Raw genomic sequence first — 27,375 nt, forward strand, 5'->3', positions numbered from 1 at the left:
TCCCTGTAGAAAAACAAAAAAATCTCACTGTAAATAGTACAACTACATGCACATACATTTTTATTACAAAAATACACAAACTACATTTAAAGGAGTTCTGTGGGGGATTGTGGAAGAAAAAAACGGACACTTACCTTGGGCTTCTATCAGCCCCGTGCAGCGGTAATGTCCCACGCCGTCGTCCTCCCATCTGCCGTTCTCCGCCGCCGGCCCCGGTCTAAGCGGCATGGGATCCAACTGCGGCTGCGCTAGAGTGGCTGCGCACCCGCTCGCTTCCGCCTGCGTCATCGGAAGCTTACTGCGCATGCGCAGTACAAGGCTCCGTTGTACTGCGCCTGCGCAATAAGCCTCAGATGACGCGAGCGGAGGCACGGCAACGCGCATTATTCGTCTGTATGTCAGACGAATAATAGCCCGGTGCCGGCTGCGGGGAACGGCGGATGGGAGCAGGACGTCGTGGGACATTACCGCTGCATGGGGCTCATAGAAGCCCAAGGTAAGTGGCAGTTTTTATCTTCAGAAACCCCCACAGAACCCCTTTAAAATTAACCTTTTACCTCCCACACCCAAAAAATAAGTTACCCAAGGGTCTGAACTTTTTTAATATGCATGTGAAGAGGGTATACAAAAAAAAATAAAAATTATATATATATATATATATATATATATATATATATATATATATATATATATATATATATATATATATATATATATATATATATATATATATATATATATATATATATATATATATATATATATATATATATATATATATATATTTTTTTTATTTTTTTTTTCAAATCCTGTTCCATAAAGCACACTGTAGCATGCTGGTAGATGCAGAGTGCACATTGGAGAATGCCAATGAAGGCATAGCTACCTCTTCTTGCTCTAAGCTCACACCTTCACTTCTCTCAAACTGTGGTCTTTTTACAGCACGAGGAATTAAAAGTTTGAAAAACTCAAAAGTGCTAAGCTTTCACTACCCCTCATATTTAAAAGCTTGGCTGTTCATCAGGATTAGCTCGAAAGTGCCTGAAAAATATGCATTTAGTCACCCTATGAAGAGTTGTGGGTATGCGCGCTAATTTTTTTCTACAGAAACATATGAATAAAAATCTAATCATGGTAAGCAGACACTTGAAGATATAAAAAATAGCAGAATGCTGAATTTCGGGATTTAATGATAGGAAAAATGTGGATTGTGATAGACCATAGTTTACAGTTGGCTATAGTAACATTTCTCTACTATTGAAAGGTTGTAAACTAAAACTAAATGTTCCAAATACATTCTATTGTTTTAAAGTACTTTAGAAGTTAAACTAATAATGGGAGTGAATACTATTAAAGACTTATCAGCTATATTCATCGCTTTCACAGCACCGGTCTACTGAAGTCACTAGAGGACGTCATGCAGAGTAAGCAGAGGAACAGAATTGAAGCAATATTAATGCAATGTACAGCAGCTTCAGTACATGCATTGATTATGGAAGATATAGACGATTATAGCAACAACTCATTTTCTCTAAATTCAGCATTTTGTGTTAAACTAGTGATAGCCATGCTTTAAGGGACAACAAATGCTTGAGTATGGGATGTTAATACCGAGATCCAGCCACAAACACTGTTTAACCCTTGTGGATTTTATTTACTCTGGATTGAGGTTCAGTGGGTTCAAAGGGATGCACTTCATTGACGCATGCCTAAATAACTATTTAACAATGTCATTTCTTAAACCTAGAGAAGTAACGTTATGCATTTTAAAACGCTTATTGAGTGAAGCATCATGATCATCTTACAAACCAAATTTACCAACCTGCGAGCAGCTGTAATCCAAAATTTTAATATGGGCACTCAAGGCTTGGTCCATTATATCAACGGGCACGTCATCACTGTGAGCTAAATTCCACAATAGGTTTAAAACCTTATGAGCCATGACTCCATCTTTATCATCTTCGGCAAGCCGGCGTATTAACTCTAATAGCTTCTCACGCTGTTTTTTGCTTGCATTTGTCCAACTTGCCTAAATAAGCAAATGCAGAGAAAAATAAGATATTTAAGCAGATTAGGAAATATGAGAAACTGGTTATAAATAATATGTTTTTGTGGCGTATATTTAGCTTGTATGGCTTACTACCTGTATTAGTAATAAATTGAAGCAGTGTTTTTAAATGTAGCTATAAAATAACAGCGGACCTCCAGAGTAAAGAAGAAAATCCTGCAAGTAAACAAACAAAAAATTATATTTACCTGAGAAGCCTTGCCCTGTGAAGCCATCCTGAAGACCCTGCATCACCCGACTTCTGGCGCCTGACACCGCCACTCCTTTTTCCCTGAAGAAAAACGCCAAGATATTTATTGCAAATGTCTTGGCGTTTTTTTCTAGTGATGCGAGGCCAGGCGCCAGAAGTCGGGACAGCTTTGCGGGAAAAGGCTTCTAAAGTCTTAATGCAGCTGCTGACTTTGAGAAAGTGTCGCCCTGTGTAATACAATGTAACTATGGAAAGATGGATATCCTTTTAAAACTCTCTTTCTCCTCTTTCTGACGACACCTAAATCGTCTCCCTACGCCTTTTAGTTTTCTCTATTTTCGAGATCGAAATCGTGGCCGCGGCAATTTCAATCACGAAAATAGCGAAATTTAAAAGGCATAGGGCGGCAGTTTATATTTAATTGGAAAGAGGAGAAAGAGAGCTTTAAAATGATATGCATCTTTCCATAGTTTCTGAACTGCTCGGAGTCCCTTTAAGGAAAGGGACCAGATTTAATTTGTTCTGCTGACTGGGATAACTGGCGGAAAAGTACAGTTAGGTCTGTGTTATGCAAGGTACACACCATACAATTTTCTGTTAGATTTTCTCTTAGATTTACCTGCCAGATAGCTTTTTTCCATGTTGTAAGTAAATGTAACAGAAGAATCTAACAGAATATTGTATGGTGTGTACCTAGCATTAGGGCCAATTAAGATTTGCAGCAGGTCAAAACAGATCCACTTAATACACATTGCATATCAGGTTTTTTTTTAAAACGGATCAGCTTTTCAGTTTTGTATTTTTTAGTACCACACGTTTCCAGTACGTTTTAACATATGGTAAAAACGTGGTTGGGTGTTTTTAATACGGTAATGTACTTTTTTCACCAATAGGAAGGAATTGGGAGTGGTTATGCTGTACCAAGCACTTTTTTACCCATATGGCCTTGTTTAATGTACCACTATTTTTAAATGTACCATTTATTCTTAATGTACCGTTTTACATGTTTATGTTAAAGGACCACTACCACGAAACATTATATTTTCAAACACCCCCACAGTAGTTATAGCCTCTGGGGGAATCACACTGCAAGTGGAAATAAGCCCTTATTGAACTACTTTGCCGATCCCTTGGAGCTTACTATAAAGGGATTCTACTGTATTAGGTTATACGCTAGTTTGTGTTTTAGCATGTGAACTGTTAACCTGCTCTCCCTTAAAGAGAACCAGAGACAAAGCACCCTCATGTATTTTACCATATATATCAATGGGAACATGACAGTAAACACCTACCCTGTTCTCGGTTTCATTCTTCTCTGCTAAATCTGCCTGTTATCAGCCCTGATAAGAATCCCCGACTGAGCATTCAGTCTAGCTTTTCCCGGAATGATTATAGCTGAATCAGTCTTCTGTGTTGTCTTTTCAAGCCCAAGCCTGTCCCCTTGTGGCTCTGCATTCCTGCTATTTATCCTCGAAGCAGCAAAGCAGAGCCACAAGGGGGGCAGGCTTGGGCTTGAAAAGACATCACAGAAGACTGACTCAGCTATAATCATTCCAGGAAAAGCAAGACTGAATGCTCAGTCAGGGATTCTTATCAGGGCTGATAGCAGGCAGATTTAGCAGAGAAGAATGAAACCGAGAGCAGGGTAGGCGTTTACTGTCATGTTCCCATTGATATATTTCGTAAAATGCTTCTTCTCTGGTTTACTTTAAGCCACACATGCTACAATTTTCCCCACTGGTCCGATTCCGATCGATAACGCATTTGATTTTGGGTAGATATCAATGGAAAATTGATCGCATTATCAATTGCGAACAGGTCAAACATCTACACACCATGCAATTTATCAGATTACCCACAGATCTGATGGAAAATGTTATCGTGTGTACTAGATTTAAACTAACCAGCAAGCTCACGGCAAAACAGAACTCATTGGAGTGTGTAAGGAGCTGCAAAAATGCATGGGAAAAAAAGTTTGCTTTCTTAAAACAGTAAGTATTTGCGATAATTCAGCTTGGAGTGAGCTTGAGAGGTCTCCTAGTGCATCACTGCTGAAAATATGCAAATTAACCGTTGTCATCCTTAGAAGCTAAACACACATCCAGGTCTGCTGGAATACAACAATGTGTCAGCTTGTAATTAGTACAGAGCCATAATAATCCAACATGCAATTACTGACTGTTTTGGATTGGTTGATCCTCATCGGTGCATGGCATGGATTAATTTGGCTCTATGGAGTAGGACTTGAAACACCCAGACGTACAAACTAACCAGCAAGCCCATGGCGAACCAGAACTCATTTGAGTGTGTAAGGGTCTACAATGGTCCAAAAAAGCCCCCTTACTAAAATGCATGTTAAACAGAAAAAAAAAAGGTTTGCTTTCTTAAAACAAAGTATTTGCGATAATTCAGGTTGGAGTGAGCTTGAGATGTCTCCCAGTGCATCACTGCTGAATATACTAGGTTTAAGAGACAGAATACAACTATAGTCAGCACATTAAGGTGTCCCGAAGATAGGTGCTATCATATTTTATCTGTCTGTTGTCTAGTCTGGAATGGCTCAAGCTTGTCCACCTGTCTGAATTTAAGACAAGGATGACCGAGTTCAAGAGAGTGTCCAGACAACAACATCAAAGGGAATATTTGTCTGTAGTCATCTATTTTCTGGACTAAAACATAATCAAAGTCAAATATCAAATTACCTATAAATCTACCTTTCTTTTGTATACCATGAGTATAGGTTTGCACTATATGCTCTGTAATAACCATTCATTTTTATATCAAATCAATTTAGCTTTATCTTGGTTCAGCTGTGTCCTCTTTAATCCTAGTTATGCACCTTAAAGCAGAATGAAACCCAGCATTTCTTCTTTGCTCTTATACATTATTTACAGCATATTCTATACTGCCACCAATTTTTTTTTTTTTTACTAGAACAGCATTCAAAGGGTTACACACAGGACTTAGAAGCTCCCTGCTGGGAAAGCTGGACCTATCTGAACTGGAGATAATGTTATCTTGTGTTTACTTAATTGTATCAAGTGAGGAATGCACATACTTCTGACGCTGCAGACTCTCCTGAACACAGACAGACAATCAGAAAGCATTTCTGTTCGCATTAGAAGATTAATAAAGCATTTATGAATAAAATGAAAGTCAGCTCACAGAGCAATAAAAGTGTACTTTGGAAACTTGTAATTTCTAAATGAATAATAATACTTCTGCACAAAACCAAATATGATAACCATATGGCTTACAAAAAGTAGGGAAACATGTTTTTATTGAATGTTATGTCAGGGTTTTATACCGCTTTAAAGTGAACCTAAAGCCAAGGGGAAAAAAATGAGATTTACTCACCTGGGGCTTCCCTCTGCCCCCTGGAGCCGATCGGTGCCCTCGCAGCTCCGCTCTGATGGTCCAGGACCCGCCGGCGAACACTTCCGGTTTGGCCGTCACCGGCCGACAGGCATGGGAACGCGAGTGATTCTTCGCCTTTCCAGCCTGTATATCGCCCGCTATGCTGCTATTGCGGCCATGGTATGGGGTGTAGCAACTTCAGTCTCAGAATTATTAGGCCTCACTTCCACTTAGGCCTTGCTCACATCATACGCGCTTCCGTGCGGATATGGAAGCGCGTATGATGTGCTGAAACGCAGGAACGGCAGAAGGGCATAGACTTCTACCGTTCACATCTACTGCGCTGCATAGCAGTACGATGAGCTGGGAAGCGCTTGCGTACTGCTACCTGCATTTTGCCCGCACCGCAAACCTGATCCCATCTCTGTCAATGGATGGGATCAGCAGCGTAGCAGATGGCGCGCGATCGGATGCGCTGCATTCCAATCGCACAGCCATCTGCGTTGGCTAGATGTGAACGAGCCCTTAGTGCGCTTCTGCTTTTTTTTCAGCACATCAATGTTACAGATTGATACATGATGCTAAAAAGTGGACAGAAGAGCACAGATGGAAACGAGGCCTAACCCACGTGATAGTTTTGAAAAAATGTCTAGTTCAATTTGGGCATTCGTGTAATGCTCAAGGAGCCAACCTGCAATGTTAGGAAGTCTTGCCCAAGTACTGCTTACTGAATAGGATTCCAACCCTGGTCTCCCATGTCAAAGGCAGAGCTCTTGACCAGCAAACTATCCAGCCACTGTACGTGTAGATATTCACAATACATATGTTGCAAGGGGGGGGGGGGGGGGGGTATGTTAATACTTTATACAAAAAACAATTAACAAATTTTTACCTTGAAACAATCAAAAAGATGGTCAAGTTGTTCAGGGGAAAAGTCCCATGCCAGCTTTGCAAGCAAATCATGGACATTTTTTACAATGGCTTCATGTTTTCCTGCCTGCAGGTGTTAGAGGGGGAAAAAAGCAAATTGTGATTTAAAATGTTGTTATTTTGGCACAATAAAAACCTAATTATAGCAAAGACAGAACATTAAAAATAAACTTATTAAGAAAATTCCTTTGTATTGAAATTTTGCTGCGATGAGTCAATTTTTCATATAATATTAAAAATAACCCTTCACTTAAAATTTGCAGTTAGCCATTTTTTGTAACCAATACAGACAGTCCTCTACTTACAAACAAGTTTTGTTTCAGGAGTTACATCCTGCGTTATAGATAGTGAAATGTGGATACATTATTTAATTTCCAACAACTCTGGATTAAAGTTAGAGTATAAACTATATTTTTGAGGGTTTGTTTTCAATTTGATTTTAAAGTGTTTTGAAATACCTTTAACAGTTTATACAAAATGGTAACATTTAACACAGTAAGTAATTGCAAAAAACAGTATTGTATAATTTGCACAAGAAGCCATCTTTTCTTGCATGTCTGAAACTCAACAAGTCATTAGTAAATAGGGGACGGTCTGCATGTCCTTTATTCATGTGCTCTCCACTGTACAGCCTGGCCGTCAGCTCCCTTTTTCTCATATGAATGGTCTACTGCAAACAGAGTAGTTAGCCTTGAAACCATTACTACTAGCATGGACGATTTAGGAAAATAACACAATTAGGCTTTTTGCCATTAGCAATCCTAGTAATTAAGAGTGTGTCTATGCAAATAAAGGTAATGAATTGAAAATGTTTACAAAAATGCTAGAGACATACAGGTCAGAAAGTGTACCAGAGATGGGGGATTAGGAATAAAATATACATACAGTGGAGGAAAATTATTTGACCCCTCACTGATTTTGTAAGTTTGTCCAATGACAAAGAAATGAAAAGTCTCAGAACAGTATCATTTCAATGGTAGGTTTATTTTAACAGTGGCAGATAGCACATCAAAAGGAAAATCGAAAAAATAACCTTAAAAGATAGCAACTGATTTGCATTTCATTGAGTGAAATAAGTTTTTGAACCCTCTAACAATAAAAGACTTAATACTTAGTGGAAAAACCCTTGTTTGCAAGCACAGAGGTCAAACGTTTCTTGTAATTGATGACCAAGTTTGCACACATTTTAGGAGGAATGTTGGTCCACTCCTCTTTGCAGATCATCTCTAAATCCCTAATGTTTTGAGGCCGTCTCTGTGCAACTCTGAGCTTGAGCTCCCTCCATAGGTTTTCTATTATTAAGGTCCAGAGACTGACTAGGCCACTCCATGACCTTAATGTGCTTCTTCTTGAGCCACTCCTTTGTTGCCTTTGCTGTATGTTTTGGGTCATTGTCGTGCTGGAACACCCATCCACGACCCATTTTCAGTTTCCTGGCAGAGGGAAGGAGGTCGGCGTTCAGGATTTCACGATACATGGCTCCGTCCATTTTCCCGTTAATGCGATTAATTTGTCCTGTGCCCTTAGCAGAAAAACACCCCCAAAGCAAAATGTTTCCACCCCCATGCTTGACGGTGGGGACGGTGTTTTGGGGGTCATAGGCAGCATTTTTCTTCCTCCAAACACAGCGAGTTGAGTTAATGCCAAAGAGCTCTATTTTGGTCTCATCAGACCACAGCACCTTCTCCCAGTCACTCACAGAATCATTCAGGTGTTCATTGGCAAACTTCAGACGGGCCTGCACATGTGCCTTCTTGAGCAGGGGGACCTTGAGAGCCCTGCAGGATTTTAATCCATTGCGGTGTAATGCGTTTCCAATGGTTTTCTTGGTGACTGTGGTCCCTGCTAATTTGAGGTCATTCACTAACCTCTCCCGTGTAGTTCTAGGATGCTTTTTCACCTTTCTCAGAACCATTGACACCCCACAAGGTGAGATCTTGCGTGGAGCCCCAGAGCGAGGTCGATGGATGGTCATTTTGTGCTCCTTCCATTTTCGAACAATCGCACCAACAGTTGTCACCTTCTCTCCCAGCTTCTTGCTAATGGTTTTGTAGCCCATTCCAGCCTTGTGCCGGTCTACAATTTTGTCTCTGACATCCTTGGACAGCTCTTTGGTCTTTCCAATGTTGGAGAGTTTGGAGTCTGCTTGATTGATTGATTCTGTGGACAGGTGTCTTTTATACAGGTGACTAGTTAAGACAGGTGTCCCTAATGAGGGTGACTAATTGAGTAGAAGTGTCTAACCACTCTGTGGGAGCCAGAACTCTTAAGGTGCATACACACATCAGACTATAGTCTTTGGAAAATGAAAGATCACAGACCAATCTTACCACCCTTCATGTAGTATGAGAGCCATACCTACACAGTCTATTCTATGGAGCTGAACTCCACAACAGACAGAAATCTTTGCAAGATGCTGCACACAAAGATGCCCGTACACACTCAAAAGATCATTATCTGCAAAAGATCTGTTCCTGCACAAGATCCATTCCTGCAAAATGCATTCATAGTCTATGAGATCTGCAGATCCTCATACACACTTGGTTTAACAGACAATCATCTGCAGATCATCTGCAGATCAGATCCACCAGGATGGATTTTCAGATCTGCAGATGATTGCCAGATATGCAGATGAAGTCTGTTAAACAAGGTGTGTATGATGATCTGCAGATCTCATAGACTATGAATGCATTTTGCAGGAATGGATATTTTGCAGGAACAGATCTTTTGCAGATAATGATCTTTTGAGTGTGTACGGGCATCTTTGTGTGCAGCATCTTGCAAAGATTTCTGTCTGATGTGGAGTTCAGCTCCATAGAATTGACTGTGCAGAGTATGGCTCTCATACTACATGGAATGGGGTAAAATTGGTCTGTTATCTTTCATTTTCCAAAGACTTTTATCTCAAGTGTGTATGAAGCATTAATGGTTGGTAGGGGTTCAAAAACTTATTTCACTCAATGAAATGCAAATCAGTTGCTATCTTTTATTTAACCACCTTAGCGGTATGGACGAGCTCAGCTCGTCCATTACCGCCAGAGGGTGCCGCTCAGGCCCTGCTGGGCCGATTTTGATCAAATAAAGAGCAGCACACGCAGCCGGCACTTTGCCAGCCGCGTGTGCTGCCCGATCGCCGCCGCTCTGCGGCGATCCGCCGCGAGCAGCGGCGAAAGAGGGTCCCCCAGCCGCCTGAGCCCTGCGCAGCCGGAACAAATAGTTCCGGCCAGCGCTAAGGGCTGGATCGGAGGCGGCAGACGTCAGGACGTCGGCTGACGTCCATGACGTCACTCCGCTCGTCGCCATGGCGACGTAGTAAACAAAACACGGAAGGCCGCTCATTGCGGCCTTCCGTGTTACTTTTGGCCGCCGGAGGCGATCAGAAGAACGCCTCCGGAGCGCCATCTAGTGGGCTTTCATGCAGCCAACTTTCAGTTGGCTGCATGAAATAGTTTTTTTTTAATTTAAAAAAAACCCTCATGCAGCTGCCCTGGCGATCTTAATAGAACGCCAGGGTGGTTAAGGTTATTTTTTCGATTTTCCTTTTGATGTGCTATCTGCCACTGTTAAAATAAACCTACCATTGAAATGATACTGTTGAGAATTTTCATTTCTTTGTCATTGGACAAACTTACAAAATCAGTGAGGGGGTCAAATAATTATTTCCTCCACTGTACGTGGGGCTTCCTCCAGCCCCCTCCGGCCTGATTGCTCCCACGGCATCCTCTTCCTCTCCATTAGCCTGCTACTGGCCCCCAAAAATCGATCAGTCTGGCCCAGTCGGCGCATGCGCAGTCTAATCAGGCACGCTCCACTGTTTCACTCACGGTGGCAGGAGTGTTCTGCGCCTGCGCAGTAGCACAGCGCAAAATGCCCCAGGCAACGTGCACGTGGCAGGAGCGCGCGCTGCTGGGCATGCACAGTTGGCTCTTTCCCCAGAGGACTTTCCAGGGCCAATTGCAGGTGAACGGAGAGGCAGAAGGGGACGTCAAAAGAGCAATCAGGGCGGAGTAGGCTGGAAGAAGCCCCAGGTATGTATATTTTATTCCTAACCCCCCCCCCCCCCTCCCCTTAACTAAATGGAGAAAAAAAATAGATGAAACCGCCTTCACATGAACTTAAACAAAAAAAAGTCTATTTCAAGGAATTTTCTACAAGCAGTAAAATAAAAATCCCCCAGTATGGGTCAGCTACAGCAATTCAATGTCAAACAACCGTTGTAACTCATTTTATAAACCAAATTTCCTTTTAAATAATACTAATTGCCTGGATGTCGTGATGATCCTCTGCCTCCAATACTATGGGCCACAGACGCTGAATTAGCATGCAGATCAGAGGTCTATGACAAATCTGACAAGATTAGCTGCATGCTAGTTTCAGGTGTGTGATTTAAGCCTTACTGACCAGAAAGATCAGCAGGACTGCCAGGAAACGAGTATGGTTTAAAAGGAAATAAATATGGCAGCTTACATAGGTCTCACACCTCGGGTTCCTTTTAAGCTTCAAATGCACAATGGATGCAACCTGGCTTAGACAGCTATTCTAGTATGAACATATGTCCCCTAAATCTGCGTAGGATTTATAACAGTAACATTTTAACTGTCACCAATGAGTTAATACTTACACTTGCACTTACCCCACATTGTTACTGAATATGCAAATCCTCCATTTGTTGTCTGGGCATATCAAGTCCTATCCCATAGAGCCATATTAATCCATTCTATGCACTGATGAGGAACAACCAGCCTGAAACAGTCTGTATGCATGTTGGATTAGTGTAGCTTTGTCAATTAACAAGCTGACACATTGCATTCAAGCAGTTTGTAGGTGTGAAGATTTCAGGGACAACAAAGGTATGATTTGTATATTCAGCAGTGATGCACTGTGGGGACACCTCACATGCTCATTCCAACTAGAATAAGCGTAACTACCTTCTCTTGTAGAACAGAATTTTGCCTTCTTAATAGAATTCCCAATCAAAGAGCCAGTAGAAAAAAAGGCAAATTACCTGGGCAGCCCAAATGTTGTCTAGATCCTGTAGAGTAAGTGCTTTTTCTTTAATAACGAACCTAAGAATCTTTTCCAATTTCTCCACATACTGAGGTTGATGAAGACTATCCCGTAAAACAATTGACAAAATGTTGTTTTGCTGGATCCACTCCTAAATAGAAAAAAAAAGTCAGTATGTTAATACATTAAAAATGGAGAAACCGAATGAGAAGAAAGATTTACAATGGCTTAAAGTGTACCCAGAGACGGTGATCCCCCAATAAAATATACATACCTGGGGCTTCCCTCCGCCCTCTCTGGCCTGATCGCTCCCACGGTGTCCTCTTGTCCCTCTCTGTTCGCACTCTACTGGCCCTGGAATGTCCATCAGTTGGGGCCAGTCAGCGCGTGTGCAGTCCCGGTCAGGCATGCTCCTCGCCAGGAGCATACTGCTCTTGCGCAGAACATCCCAGGTGACGTGAACGCAGCGGGAACACGCATGCGAAGTTGGCCCCGGACCAGAGGACTTTCCGGGGCCAATTGTGAGCGCACGGAGGGAGAGAAGAGGATGCCATGGGAGCGATCAGGCTGGAGGAAGCCCCAGGTATGTATATTTTATTGGGGAATCACCGTCTCAGGGTTACTTTTAATAACCCATTAGCAAAACAAAACAAGTGCTTTCGAGGACAAACTATTTTCAATGAACTAGCAAAGTTAAGAGTGAAAAGAAAAAAACAAACAAAAAAAAAAAACAAAAAAAAAACAAAAAAAAAAGGGAGGGGGGAGGGGGATTGGGGCGTCACTGCAAAATTGTACTCATTGTACTCCTTTCTACACCATAATTTACAGTAGTTATTAAAAAAAGGCAATTTAACCACTTGAGGACCACAGTCTTTCTACCCCTTAAAGAGTAACTGTCAGGCTGCAAAAGCTAATTTAAACCTCTATTCTCCTGTGTTAAACAGTTTAGAAGGAAGCCAAAAAGGCAATACTAAAGTTAAAAATCTCTCTTACTTTTGATGTGTGCTGAACAGCAAGGCTGTTAGACCCAAGCTCTTAAGAGGCCGAGAGGCCGCATACCATACTGCAAAGCATTCTGGGGCTGCTTCTTCCCACCTTGGGTCCTCCCCTCTGCTGCTAGTGAGAAGTTACAGGCTCATGTTACAACAGCGTGTAACTCAGTCCAGCTCACAGCACTGAAAAATCTCTGGGCAGAGTATACTGCATGAGTCCGCTATTGTTCCTAGCCACATGGCTAATTCATATTCACTGCACAGTAGTGTTGTCTTTTTTCTGAGTCGAATCATCAGGAAGCAGGGAGGATATGACATCACAATTGACTTCATAGGAGACAGACAAACATGGAACCTGCCATGAGCTGTAAGGAGCATCATTCTCTGCAAATACTATATAAAAATTCTGTGAAATCCAAACGTGGACAGTGAAATGCATATGTAATGTAAGTACAGCCAATCTTTAGCTACTGATATATGTGTTTTTTTTCTCTGAGACCCTTTACCTAACAGCTCCTCTTTAAGGACCAGAGCCTTTTTTTCCATCCAGACCACTGCAGCTTTCACGGTTTATTGCTTGGTCATACAACCTACCATCTAAATGAATTTTCCCTCCTTTTCTTGTCACTAATACAGCTTTCTTTTGGTGCTATTTGAGTGCTGCTGTGATTTTTAGTTTTTATTATATTCATCAAAAAAGACATGAATTTTGTCAAAAAAATGATTTTTTTTTACTTTCTGTGCTGACATTTTTCAAATAAATTAAAATTTCTATATACATTTTTGTCTAAATTTATTCTGCTACATGTCTTTGATAAAAAAAAATCCAATAAGTGTATATTTATTGGTTTGGGTACAAGTTATAGCGTTTACAAACGATGGTGCCAAAAGTGAATTTTACCATTTTGAAGCATCTTTTCTGAACACCTGTCAGGTTTCATGAGGTGCTAAAATTCCAGGATAGTATAAATACCCCCCAAATGACCCCATTTTGGAAAGAAGACAGCCCAAAATATTCACTAAGAGGCATGGTGAGTTCATAGAAGATTTTATTTTTTGTCACAAGTTAGCGGAAAATGACACTATGAAACAAAAAAAAAAAAAAAGTTTCCATTTCTGCTAACTTGTGACACACAAAAAAAAAAAAAAAAAAAGAAATCTGCCACGGACTTACCATGCCCCTCTCTGAATACATTGGGGTGTCTACTTTCCAAAATGGGGTCATTTGTGGGGTGTGTTTACGGTCCTGGCATTTTAGGGGGTGCTAAATTGTAAGCACCCCTGTAAAGCCTAAAGGTGCTCATAGGACGTTGGGCCCTTAGCGCATCTAGGCTACAAAAAGGGGTCACATGTGGTATCGCCGTACTCTAGAGAAATAGTATAATGTGTTTTGGGGTGTATTTTTACACATTCCCATGCTGAGTGGGAGAAATATCTCTGTGGGTGTAAAAAAAAAATAAAAAAATAAAAAAATATCATTTACAGATATATTTCTCCCACCCAGCATGGGAATGTGTAAAAATACACCCCAAAACACATTATACTACTTTCTCCTGAGTATGGCGATACCACATGTGTAACACTTTTTTGTAGTCTAGGTGCGCTAAGGGGCCCAACGTCCTATGAGTACCTTTAGGATTTCACAGGTCATTTTGAGGCATTTGGTTTCTATACTACTCCTCACGCTTTAGGGCCCCTAAAATGCCAAGGCAGTATAGGAATCCCACAAATCACCCCATTTTAGAAAGAAGACACCCCAAGGTATTCTGTTAGGAGTATGGCGAGTTCATAGAAGATTTTATTTTTTGTCACAAGTTAGCGGAAATAGATTTTTACTGTTTTTTTCACAAAGTGTCATTTTCCACTAACTTGTGACAAAATAAAATCTTCTTTGAGCTCACCATAATCCTAACAGAATACCTTGGGGTGTCTTTCTAAAATGCGGTCATTTGTGGGGTTCCTATACTGCCCTGGCATTTTAGGGGCCCTAAACCACGAGGAGTAGTCTTGAAATCAAATGTCTCAAAATGGCCTGCAAAATCCTAAAGGTACTCATAGGACGTTGGGCCTCTTAGCGCGGTTAGGGTGCAAAAAAGTGTCACACGTGGTATCGCCGTACTCAGGAGAAGTAGTATAATGTTTTTTGTGGTGTATTTTTACATATACCCATGCTGGGTGGGAGAAATATCTCTAAATTACAATTTTTTTTATTTTTTTACACACAATTCTCCATTCACAGAGATATTTCTCCCACCCAGCATGGGTATGTGTAAAAAAAAACACCCCAGAACACATTATACCACTTCTCCTGAGTATGGCGATACCACGTGTGACACTTTTTTGCAGCCTAGGTGCGCTAAGGTGCCCAACGTCCTATGAGTACCTTTAGGATTTCACAGGTCATTTTGAAGCATTTGGTTTCTAGACTACTCCTCACGCTTTAAGGCCCCTAAAATGCCAGGGCTGTATTAGAACCCGACAAGTGACCCCATTTTAGAAAGAAGACACCCCAAGGTATTCCATTAGGAGTATGGTGAGTTCATAGAAGATTTTATTTTTGTCACAAGTTTGTGAAAAATAAAAATAAAATACAATTTCCGCAAAGTGTCATTTTCCACTAACTTGTGACAAAAAATAAAATCTTCTATGAACTCACCATACAATTAACGGAATACCTTGGAGTGTCTGCTTTCTAAAATGGGGTCACTTGTGGGGTTCCTATACTGCCCTGGCATTTTAGGGGCCCTAAACCGTGAGGAGTAGTCTAGAATCCAAATGCCTCAAAATGACCTGTGAATAGGACGTTGGGCCTCTTAGCGCACCTAGGCTGCAAAAAAGTGTCACACATGTGGTATCGCCATACTCAGGAGAAGTAGTATAATGTCTTTTGGGGTGTATTTTCACACATACCCATGCTAGGTGGGAGAAATATCTCTGTAAATGGACAATTGTGTGTAATAAAATTAAAAAATTGTCTGAGGAGTGCTGTGGGCGATCAGAGAAGAGGGGGGGGGGGGGGGGGGTGGAAGATCAGTGTGTTTGGGTGCACATAGGGAGGGCTTCAGCCTGCCCTGGTGGTCCCTCGATCACTAGGACCACCAGGGCAGGAGCAGCCTGTATAATACGCTTTGTATACAATACAAAGCATATTATACGCTTGATCGGGGGTTAACAACCCACCGGCGCTTCCGTACAGATGGCGGGTTGACGTCGCGGGTGGGCGGAGCCTATTGCCGGCGGATGCGCGCGCATCACTGTGTGCGATCCCCGGCAGGTAAGAGCAGAACAACCCGCCGCCCATCGGCGTATTGTGGTCGTTCTGCGGGCCACTTTGCCGCCGCTCATCGGCTGTTGGCGGTCGGCAAGTGGTTAAGAAATACAAGCTATAAGGACTCTTACAATACATGCAATTCAGATTTTCATGAGATTCTACATGCAATACTGACTTTTGATGTGATTACAGTAACTATTTCCAGACAGCACAAGTTGAAATATACAGGATCTTCTCAAAAAATTAGCATATTGTGATAAAGTTCATTATTTTCTGTAATGTACTGATAAACATTAGACTTTCATATATTTTAGATTCATTACACACAACTGAAGTAGTTCAAAGCCTTTTATTGTTTTAATATTGATGATTTTGGCATACAGCTCATGAAAACCCAAAGTTCCTATCTCAAAAAATTAGCATATCACAAAAAGGTTCTATAAACGAGCTATTAACCTAATCATCTGAATCAACTAATTAACTCTAAACACCTGCAAAAGATTCCTGAGGCTTTTAAAACTCCCAGCCTGGTTCATTACTCAAAACCGCAATCATGGGTAAGGCTGCTGACCTGACTGCTGTCCAGAAGGCCATCATTGACACCCTCAAGCAAGAGGGTAAGACACAGAAAGAAATTTCTGAACGAATAGGCTGTTCCCAGAGTGCTGTATCAAGGCACCTCAGTGGGAAGTCTGTGGGAAGGAAAAAGTGTGGCAGAAAACGCTGCACAACGAGAAGAGGTGACCGGACCCTGAAGAAGATTGGGGAGAAGGACCGATTCCAGACCTTGGGGGACCTGCGAAAGCAGTGGACTGAGTCTGGAGTAGAAACATCCAGAGCCACCGTGTACAGGTGTGTGCAGGAAATGGGCTACAGGTGCCACATTCCCCAGATCAAGCCACTTTTGAACCAGAAACAGCGGCAGAAGCGCCTGACCTGGGCTACAGAGAAGCAGCACTGGACTGTTTGCTCAGTGGTCCAAAGTACTTTTTTTGGATGAAAGCAACATTTGCACGTCATTCGGTAATCAAGGTGCCAGAGTCTGGAGGAAGACTGGGGAGAGGGAAATGCCAAAATGCCTGAAGTTCAGTGTCAAGTACAGGTCAGGCGCTTCTGCCGCTGTTTCTGGTTCAAAAGTGGCTTTACCTGGGGAATGCGGCACCTGTAGCCCATTTCCTGTACATGCCTGTACACGGTGGCTCTGGATGTTTCTACTGCAGACTCAGTTCACTGCTTCCACAGGTCCCCCAAGGGCTGGAATCGGTCCTTCTCCACAATCTTCCTCAGGGTCCGGTCACCTCTTCTCGTTGTGCAGCGTTTTCTGCCACACTTTTTCCTTCCCACAGACTTCCCACTGAGGTGCCTTGATACAGCACTCTGGGAACAGCCTATTCCTTCAGAAATTTCTTTCTGTGTCTTACCCTCTTGCTTGAGGGTGTCAATGATGGCCTTCTGGACAGCAGTCAGGTCGGCAGTCTTACCCATGATTGCGGTTTTGAGTAATGAACCAGGTTGGGAGTTTTTAAAAGCCTCAGGAATCTTTTGCAGGTGTTTAGAGTTAATTAGTTGATTCAGATGATTAGATTAATAGCTCGTTTAGAGAACCTTTTCATGATATGCTAATTTTTTGAGATAGGAACTTTGGGTTTTCATGAGCTGTATGCCAAAATCATCAATATTAAAACAATAAAAGGCTTTGAACTACTTCAGTTGTGTGTAATGAATCTAAAATATATGAAAGTGTAAAGTTTATCCGTACATTACAGAAAATAATGAACTTTATCACGGTATGCTAATTTTTTGAGAAGATCCTGTACACCCTGTTTGTGGCCACTTGTTACTGACAGGACACAGATTTGAAAAACTCAGCATGTTCTAGCCGCTACTGCCGCCCTGCCAATCTCATTGGCTCACACTATTCACAAGGTCAGGAGCCAATGAAATTGTCTCCTGACCGGCTCACGGAGCTCTGCAGTCAAAAAGACAGCAGAGTGGGTGTGCTGAGGCAGGAGGTAAGCGGTTGGTCCATGCGCCGATTTTCCAGAAAAAAACGTGTTTATTGGTACCAGCGGTCTGTGGTCCTTAAGCGGCCAGAGACTGCTGGTATTGCAAGTGGTTAAAAAAAAAAAAAAAATCAGAATAGCAAATCGGAATTGCAATTTGCAGTGTAAAAGAAGCCTGAGGCTGTTTTACACTGACAGTGAAAACTGTCCCTTTATTGATTGATTGGAAGCTAATGGATTAATGGAACTGATCCCATTTCGAGTACAGAAACCTGCCAGACATGACTATTGCCAACAGATTTGTTGCTTCAGTTCCAATGAGCAGACCGCAGGCCTGTGTGGTACACAATCATTCCAGACACCACAAACATTGCAGGTGCTGACAGAATCAATCAGAAGTAGAAACGTGTTATCCTGGTTCAACAAATTCAAGAAAGTGAATTTTTAACTCTGCAAGTGGCAATAGGGGAACGGAGGACGCCATGTAGAGCCTCTACAGGATCCAGCGTCTTCCCTCTACTTAGCAAGTATTCCCTCTTTGGCCAGAGCTTCAGCTCGTGTACACCGTGAGGTTTATTCATAAAAGGCTGTGTGGAAAGGAAAATCTGGTCGGGAAAATACCAAATTCGGTATTTTAGACTTGTGTGCCAGTTCAGTAAAATTTTCACAGGAGCGCTAGAAGTGCAGTAAATTACCGAAGCCCATTGACAAAAACCTTTGTGATAACTGCAGAGCAGTGTGGAGTAGCTCCATGTTAAAAGCTGTTCCGTGCAGTGAGAGCATTAACCGTAACGGTACTGTAGCCTGTATGTTTTTTACTATTTAGGAAGATAATGAATTGAATTTGCATTGGATGTGTGTGCCCAGCTTTTTAACTTTTTTCATGAATACCTTTAGATGTACATGTTTTGTTATACTGCCGCAGAATGTTAAGACTAAAGGTGGCCACACACGATACAATAAAATGATCCGATTTTACAGCAATTCGATAAGAACGATCGGATCTCCCGAAAAAAAATCGAAAGCTTTTCCCATTCGACTGAAAAATCCGATCGGATTTCCCGTTTTCTACGATTTTTATCGATCCGGAATGCCAGATATTTTTCTTCAATCTTTCTAAAGATTGTATGGTGTGTGTTAGATTGTCAATTTATTAATATACACACCCTAGCAATTTTATCATAGTTTCCAATCATTTTTATCATAATTGGGGAAAAATTGAACATGTGTGTGTGGTATATTGGTCAGATTTTTTTAAATGTTAGCAATTCTTAAATTGAACAGATATTTAAAAAATTGTATGGTGTGTGGCCACCTTCAGAACAAGCAATTTAATTGCCACAGCTTAGATTAACGTCAAAGAAACTTTACACGTCATGCGTAGGCGATTTATGGCAGCCTAAAGAATTCAGGGGATGCCTGGCTTGTTCCGATCTCGCTCTGCTGCCCATTTCTGATTGCACAACAGCTACAACACTGTACTTACGCTCCATTTCCCAGAAATAATTACACACACACACACATAGCTCACTCCCCAAATCAACAAAAGCCCATGAGAGTGGACATCCTCACTAGACTGTTTGCTATACACGTCCTTGTATTCTGTCATCTTCTACCTTGTCACCTTCCTGCCACCACTAGGGTTGCTGTTTCTGATGACACCTGGGACAAACACAGCAAGAACAATGGGAGCCCTGGCATTTACATACTGCTGAGGATCCCCTTTAGATTGAAAAGAAACAATAGGAATCCTCCCACCCCAGGACTGCCGTTGGTCCACCAGGGCTCCCATCAGTATTGTGCTAGTCCCAGGCGGCAGGATGTGCTGGTAATGCACGGTTATACATCTGTTATAGTGTGGACGTAGCCTGAAGGTAAATATAAAAGCATTCAAAACAGATTTTGCTGTTCAAAACAAAAACAAAAAAAAAGCATCTTCCTTTAAATTTCTTAATTTGCACTTTAAATAAGCCAATGAAAATTCAACTTCACTGTTGTCTTCATTCAAAACCATTCAAAAGCTAAAAGGCGCATATTCTTAAGCACCCTAAAATCATTGGTGTGCAAGGTCCTTCCCGACTTCCAACTAAACTATCGTATGGCTCAAATTCACCATATACACTTGTGGGTGAAGGAGGAAAAAAAATAAAAAAAAAGGAGCACCTTACTATTTGACAAAATACTGAACCGATACTAGGTTGACACGTGCTACTCCAAATATTAGGCAGCCATAGCTTTTTCAAAGAAAATCTGTAATCAAAAGAATCGCTTTGGGGGATACTTCCCTCAGGAGGGGGAAGCCTCTGGATCCCAACGAGGCTTCCCCTGTCCACCTCCGTCCAAGTGCCAGGGTCCCCCGCAGCACGGAGAGGTAAATATTTACCTACTGCGATCCTGCGCAGGCGCACTAGCTGCTCTTCGTTTCAGGTTAAGAAGGAAATAGCCGAACCCGATGGATCCGCTCTACTGCGCAGGCGCGAGTCTTCTTGCGACTGTATACGATCAGGCTCTGCTATTTCCGCCTAGCCCGAACACAGAGCTGCTACTGCGCACCTGTGCTGGATCCTGGAGAGGTAAATAAATCAAGCCTTGTCAGGAAGGGTTTGGGGAAGCCAGAACTGGATTCCCTAAAGATACAGGGGAGGAAAAAGCCTTATTGGGACCCTGAGGCTTCCCCCTCCCAAGGTAAGTGCCCCCAGTTTTTTTTTTCCTTTAGAGTCTCTTTAAGGCTACCAGTAACTTCTAGGTGCCTACTATAGCAAAGTGCACTGAGGTAAGTAAGGTAGGAGGGGGGGGGGGTATGGATTCGGGGTAGAAAACAAAAAAACAAGAATTCAAAATCTGAAAATGGCATTCCCTGTGCTCCCCAATTCTTGAAGCCGCTTGATAATAACTACAGGGAATACTTTTGTAAATAAAATGACACATCATCATCACACACAAACCTGGAAAAGCCAATCACTAATAACTATTGAAACTACATTCTTTAAAAGAACAAAGCATATCAACAGGGATATGTGAGGGAGCAGGCTGGAGTTGTACTTTATACTGGTTGAACTCAATGGGCGTATGTCTTTTTTCAACCAAAATAACTATGTAACTATGTAACCCTTTGGAAATCTATGGATTTCTGCAAATTGGTCATAAAATGTGATCTAAGTCACAACAATAGACAATTACAGTTGTTTAAAGAGACTCTGCAGTCTCCTAAAGGGGCCCATACACCTAATGATTTTCCTGCCGATATACAGCAGATTCGATCACTGATCGAATCTGCTGTGAAATTGTTGCGCAAACGCTGACAGAACGATCAATTTCCGTCCGAAACCAATCGTTCCCGTCGATCAGATTTTTTTCGTTCGCCGGCGGGTCGGGAGTGCGTCGATAGCGGCGTTCAAATACCCGACAACCGACGCAATACATTACCTGCTCCGGCCGGTGGGAGTCCTACAGGTCACCGATGTCTTCATCTCCGCTGGGTTCCGCGTTCCGGTCGGCTTCACTTCCTGTCCCAGCAGGAAGTTTAAACAGTAGAGCGCCCTCTACTGTTTAAACTTCCCCGGACAGAAAGAAGTGAAGCCAGCCGGACTGGAACGTGGAACCCAGCGGAGAAGAAGACAGCAGTGACCGGGAGGACTCACGCCGGCCGGATCAGGTAATGTATGCGGGGGCCGGCGGCATCACCACCACAGATTGTGATCGGTTTCATGCTGAAATCGATTCACAATCTGTTTGCAGTAAAGGCAGCCATACGGTCCATCTCTGATCAGATTCGATCAAAGAGGGATCTGTCTGTTGGTCGAATCTGATGGCAAATCGACCAGTGTATGGCTACCTTTAGAACAAGGTTTTTAGTTTAAAGACCTCTTTAACCTAATTGCCCCTCCTTAAACGCCGTATCCCCGCGGCTGATAAAGCCAATAATCACCTCAAATTACCTGGGGGACATCGTGGGGCTCCTATCACATAAAAGCAGAGCTTTCAGCTGCAGCCCTGCCTCTACATGCGACTTATCAGCGTGGTTCGCCGACTCTCCCCCGCCCCGCTCAGTCTTACTTCTCTGAGAGGGGCGGAGGAGAGGCGGAGATACATGCTGATTGATGTGCACGGAGGCAGAGCTGCAGCTGAAAGCTCTGCCTCCTCCAGCAGCAAAATCCACGACCAAGAAAGTCGTGGATTTTGCCGGGGGTTATTAGGGGTGATTTATGGCGTTGTCAGCCGCGGGGATGCAGCGTTTTAGGAGGGGCAATTAGGTTAAAGAGGTTTTTAAAGTAAAAAACTCGTTTTTAGGAGACTTCATAGTCTCTAATACCACACACATTAATTCAATATTTCCATTTATTTAACCACTTCACCACTGAGGGGTTTTACCCCCTGACCACCAGAGCAATTTTCACCTTTCAGCGCTCCATCCATTCATTCGTCTATAACTTTATCATAACTTATCACAATGAAATGAACTATATCTTGTTTTTTCTGCCACCAATTAGGCTTTTCTTTAGGTGGGACATTATGCCAAGAATTATTTTATTCTAAATGTGTTTTAATGGGAAAATAGGAAAAATGTGGGAAAAAAATTAATTTTTCAGTTTCCGGCCATTAGTTTTTAAATAATGCATGCTACTGTAATTAAAACCCATGAAATTTATGTGCCCTTTTGTCCCGGTTATAAAACCGTTTAAATTATGTCCTTATCACAATGTTTGGCGCCAATATTTTATTTGGAAATAAAGGTGCATTTTTTTCAGTTTTGCGTCCATCCCTAATTACAAGCCCATAGTTTATAAAGTAACAGTGTTACACCCTCTTGAAGTAAATATTTAAAAAGTTCAGTCCCTAAGGTAACTATTTATGTATTTTTTTTAATTGTAAATTTTTTAATTTTTTTTTTAATTACAAAAAAAAAAAAAAAAAAAAAAGGGGAGTGTGGGAGGTAATGAGTTAATTTTTAGTGTAAAACTAATTTATTTCTATGTAAAAAATGCTAAGGGTGTAGTTTTACTGTTTGGCCACAAGATGGCAACAGTAACTTTGTTTATTGCGACCTGCGAGCGTCCTTCCGGACGCTCGCAGGAAGTACAAGGAGGCTGTGAGTGTTTGTTTTTTCTCACGATGATCGCGCTGCCCATAGGAGAGCAGCGGATCATTGTGGGGCTTAGATCAACGAACGGGAATGGATTTTCCCGTTCATTGATCTCCGGGCGAGCGGGCGGTGGCGTGTTTACTAGCGGCGGGCGGCGTGTTTACGAGCGGGAGCGCGGGCAGCGGCGGGAGTGCGCAAAGTACGGATTTCTCCGTCCCTGGGGGTTAAAGGATGGAAAAAGGGACGGAGAAATCCGTACGGGCGGGGTAAAGTGGTTAATGAACACACCATGAAAACATTCACAGTGCAGGTGGATTAAAGTATGTGAACACCACAGATTGACGACATCTAAAGGAGCTAAGGCTCGGTTCACATTAGCTTTTGCCAACGGAACCAGCCATACGGTTCCGTTGTCCGTTCTACTGAACAGACAAAAAAAAAAAAAAAAAAATGCAGCAGGACCCAAATTTTCCGAACTGTTTTGCTCAGCGGAACGGAAACGGAAGGTTTTGCAGCTACATAAGAACAAACACAAAACTGACAGTTTACAGCACACTGGCTGTGAAAACAAAGTTTTTACCTGATCCTGATGGCCTAGTCCGCAAAAAAAAACCAAAAAAAACCAAAAAAAAAAAAACACAACACAGGTGTGAACCGGGCCTTATTGGCGTGAAGGGTCAGAAAGTAGGAGTCCAATAAATGAGATGAGATTGAAGGGGTGGGTTACAGCTGCCCTGCCCGATACGAAAAAAAAAAAAAAAACACACCAGTTTTGGGTTTGCTTTTCCCAAGAAGCATTGCCTGATGTGAATGATGCCCCTTACAAAAGAGCTCTCAGAAGACCTAAGAATTGTTGACTTACATAAAGGAGGTAAGGAATATAAAAGTATCTCCAAAAGCCATGCAGTTCATCATTCCACAGTAAGGCCCAGTGCACACAGAGCGGTTTTTGGAGCGATCCGCCGGCCGCATCCGCCTACAAAAACGCTTGTCTAATGTATTGCAATGGGATGGTGCACACCGGCGGTTTGCGGTTTTTGCCAAGCCGCAAACGCGCCTCCTGCTGCGCGTTTGCGGATTTCGGAAGCGGTTCGTCCTCAAAGTATAGGAAAAACGCAAACCGCTCTGAAAAACGCTACTTCAGAGCGGTTTGCCAGGCATTTTTGTTACAGTAGCTGTTCAGTAACAGCTTTTACTGTAACAATATGTGTAATCTGCTACACAAAAACGCACCCAAAACCGCTAGGTATGTTTAGAAAACCTCTCTAAACATACCTAGAATCGCTCTGAAATCAGCTCCCACAACCGCTAGCGTATTGCGGATCTGCTAGCGGTTTTGGTGTGCACTGGGCCTAAGACAAGTTGTCTATACATGGGGAAGTTCAACACTGCTACTACTCTCCCTAAGAGTGGCCGTCCTGTAAAGATGACTGCAAGAGCACAGCGCAGAATGCTTAATGAGGTGAAAAAGAATCCTAGAGTGTCAGCTTAAGACTTACAAAAGTTTCTGGTATATGCTAACATCCATGTTAGAGAATCTATGATACACAAAACATTAAACAAGAACAGAGTTCATGGGCGGATACCACGAAGAAAGTGCTTTTGCTGTGCAAAAAAACAACATTGCTTCAGGTTTAAAGTTCGCAAAATAGGACCTAGATGTTCCACAGCAGTACTGGAAAAATATTCTGTGGATAGATGAAACCAAAGTTGAGTTGTTTGGAAGAAACGCACAACACTATGGGCCTGATCCAATTCACTCTTTCTCCTAAGTTTTTAATAGGTCATATTTTCCCATTCTAAAGAAAATGCCTTTTAAGCCACCGGCAAGCAAGTAAACACCGTATTTTGCGGACTACAAGACGTTCCGGACTATAAGACGCACCTAGGTTTAGAGGGGAAAAATCAGGGGAAAAAAACAAAACTACTAAACCTGGTGCGTCTATGGTGCAGGGGCGTCTTATGGACCCTTTTCCCCTAAACTGTCTCTAAGGTACACTGACTGCCCAGCTACACTAACTCTGCAGCCCCACTAACTAGATTAGATTAACCCCTGCTGCCCCCAAAAACCTACACTACGCTACAATACCCCAACTACACCAAGCTACAATGCCCCCACTATCTACACTAAGCTACAATGCCCCCACTATCTACACTAAGCAGGGCCGGGCCGAGGCATAGGCTGGAGAGGCTCCAGCCTCAGGGCGCAGTGTAGGAGGGGGCGCTCAATTCATTCAGCTGCCATTCCTAATTGTGTTTGAAGCCGAAAGAAATAAGAAAAAGAGATACATGAAAGTGACTACAAGCCAGAAAACTAGAGATTAAGGTGTTGGGGGCCCTGGGGTGCCTTTTAGTCTAAGAGCAATCAGTGTGTGACGGCTGGGGTGGAGGGATGGAGGGGCGCACTTTGGTTTCTCAGCCTTGGGTGCTGGAGGACCTTGTCCCGGCTCTGACACTAAGCTACAATGCCCCCACTGCCTACATCAAGCTAAAATGCCCCCACTACCTACACTATGCTACAATAGCATTTTTTTATTCTTACCTATCCTAGGGGAGAGACTTGCTGCCAGGGACTGGGCTGCTGTTGATCCTAGGGATGGCTTCTGGGGTCCCCTGCAGTCTGGTCTAGAGAGCAGGGATATCTGTGTTAAGGACTCGATGCCTCCTGGAGCCGCTGCAAGAACCATAGTCACGTGGGCAGCTAAAAACGTATGGCCCGTGTCACTCAGAGCTGCCGATGTCATCCATCTGGGCAGCAGCAGGAAGATTAACCAAACACACAGGGCACCCAGAGAGAAAGTGTACCTCTCAGCTAAAGAGCAGATAACGATGTCCTCATAGCCGCCGAAGAAACAGGACTGCCACTCAGCAGCATGGGAGCTGCCGATGTCCTCCATCTATGCAGCGGCAGGAAGAACTGCTGAACACCCAGGGCAGAAGTGTGTCGCTCAGCTAAGGGGGAGACACAGATGTCCTCAGAGCCACCCAGGGAGCATGACTTAATAGTCTCAGGACTCCCAGAGAGCAGGTGGGCCGCTCAGCTACACGGGAGCCGCGATGTCTACCATCCAGGCGGTGGCACAAAGAGCCGGTGCTTGCAACACACAGGACTCCCAGAGAGCAGGTGGGCAGCTACACGGGAGCCGCAATGTCCTCATTGTCGCCGCTAGCCTCCATGTGGGTGGCTGTAGAGAAGGAGGGACACTGGGAGGAAATCTAAGAGTGAGCAAGGAAGGTGGAAAGCGGCTCCATTGTGGACACAGAAGCAGGATGCAGGACTCGGAGCCCAGCAGCTGAATAGGTGAAGGCTTCCAGTACATCCTGCACCTGCTTGTGGGGGGACATCTGGCTGTACATTCGGACTATAAGAGGCACTGACTTTTCCCCCTCACTTTTGGGGGAGAAAAAGTGCGTCTTATAAAATACTTAAAATTTAAAAACAGTATTTCTTCACCTATTTTTTTGTACTTTTTCAAATGCAGACTGTAAGTGTTATTTTAACTACTTAAGGACCGCCCCACGCCAATTGGCATGGGCGCGGCAGCAGCCGCAACACCACTCAACGCCAATTGGCGTGAAGTCCTGGGGCGGGGATTTGCAGGAGATCGCGCGCACCGATGCACATGCACCTTGCATCTCCTCTTAAATGATGGAGCTTTTCTCAGTCTCCCAGCAGCGATCGCCACTAGGAGACTGTTAGATAGCGAAACCGTGGCAGTGTTCTCCCCAGAATTTTTTTCCAGTTGGGTGGCATGAAAAAGTAGCCAGGTGGCATGAAAAAGTAGCCGGGTGGGGCGAGATGAAAGAATGCAGGGCCAGTGCTTCTTTGCACATTTCTGCTTACAGCAAAGGTGGAGTTGAGCCGATGACAGCCGGGTGCTCAGCAAAACTAGCCGGGTGAAGCACCCGGCTAATAGAGCCTGGGGAGAACACTGCGTAGTCTATTTACATAGTACAGCGCTGCGATCTAGGGCAGGGCTGTACTAGGGACAGCCTGTGATACGGCTGTCCCTCTGGGAGGCACAAGAACGATCTGCTAATGCCTATGGCAGCTGATTGCGGTGATTGGCTGGCGGGGGGAGGGCATAAAATAAAACATTTTAAAAAAAGTCAATTTAAAAAATAAATAAATAAAAATCCCGCAGTCTGCCATTCAGCTGTGATCAGCCCCGGTAAAAGACTCACTCGCCTCAGTCAAGGTCTTCTGCACATGCGCAGGAGGTCCGCACATGTGCAGCAGACCCAGACTGGACCCGGGTAAGTATCGATTTTTGCTATGTAGTCAGCTTTGGTACACTTTAAAGAGAACCCGAGGTGGGGTTCTGACAATGCTATCCACATAAAGAGGCTGGGTCTCCCCCTAAGTTCCCCCTGCGCTCTGCTATCCCCCATAAATCACAGCCGCGATGTGCGGGCTGTGTTTACATCTGTACTGTCAGTCTGCATGCTCCCCCGCCTCCTGCATCGCTCCGGT

General features: G+C 43.2%; 1 protein-coding gene across 3 annotated transcripts in view; it reads right to left on the bottom strand.

Annotated features, from left to right (window-relative positions):
• Nucleotides 1-27,375, bottom strand: part of USP9X (ubiquitin specific peptidase 9 X-linked) — a 342,688-nt gene that overhangs the window by 175,969 nt on the left and 139,344 nt on the right. For all 3 annotated transcript variants that reach the window (XM_068269855.1, XM_068269853.1, XM_068269854.1), the window contains exons 10-12: nucleotides 11,551-11,703; nucleotides 6,508-6,612; nucleotides 1,823-2,029 (exon numbers count right to left, since the gene is read on the bottom strand). In XM_068269855.1, coding sequence (XP_068125956.1) covers nucleotides 1,823-2,029; nucleotides 6,508-6,612; nucleotides 11,551-11,703 — 465 coding nt within the window. The remainder of the gene's footprint in view (nucleotides 1-1,822; nucleotides 2,030-6,507; nucleotides 6,613-11,550; nucleotides 11,704-27,375) is intronic.

The sequence above is a fragment of the Hyperolius riggenbachi genome, chromosome 2 (genome assembly GCF_040937935.1).
Source record: "Hyperolius riggenbachi isolate aHypRig1 chromosome 2, aHypRig1.pri, whole genome shotgun sequence".
NCBI lineage: Eukaryota > Metazoa > Chordata > Amphibia > Anura > Hyperoliidae > Hyperolius > Hyperolius riggenbachi.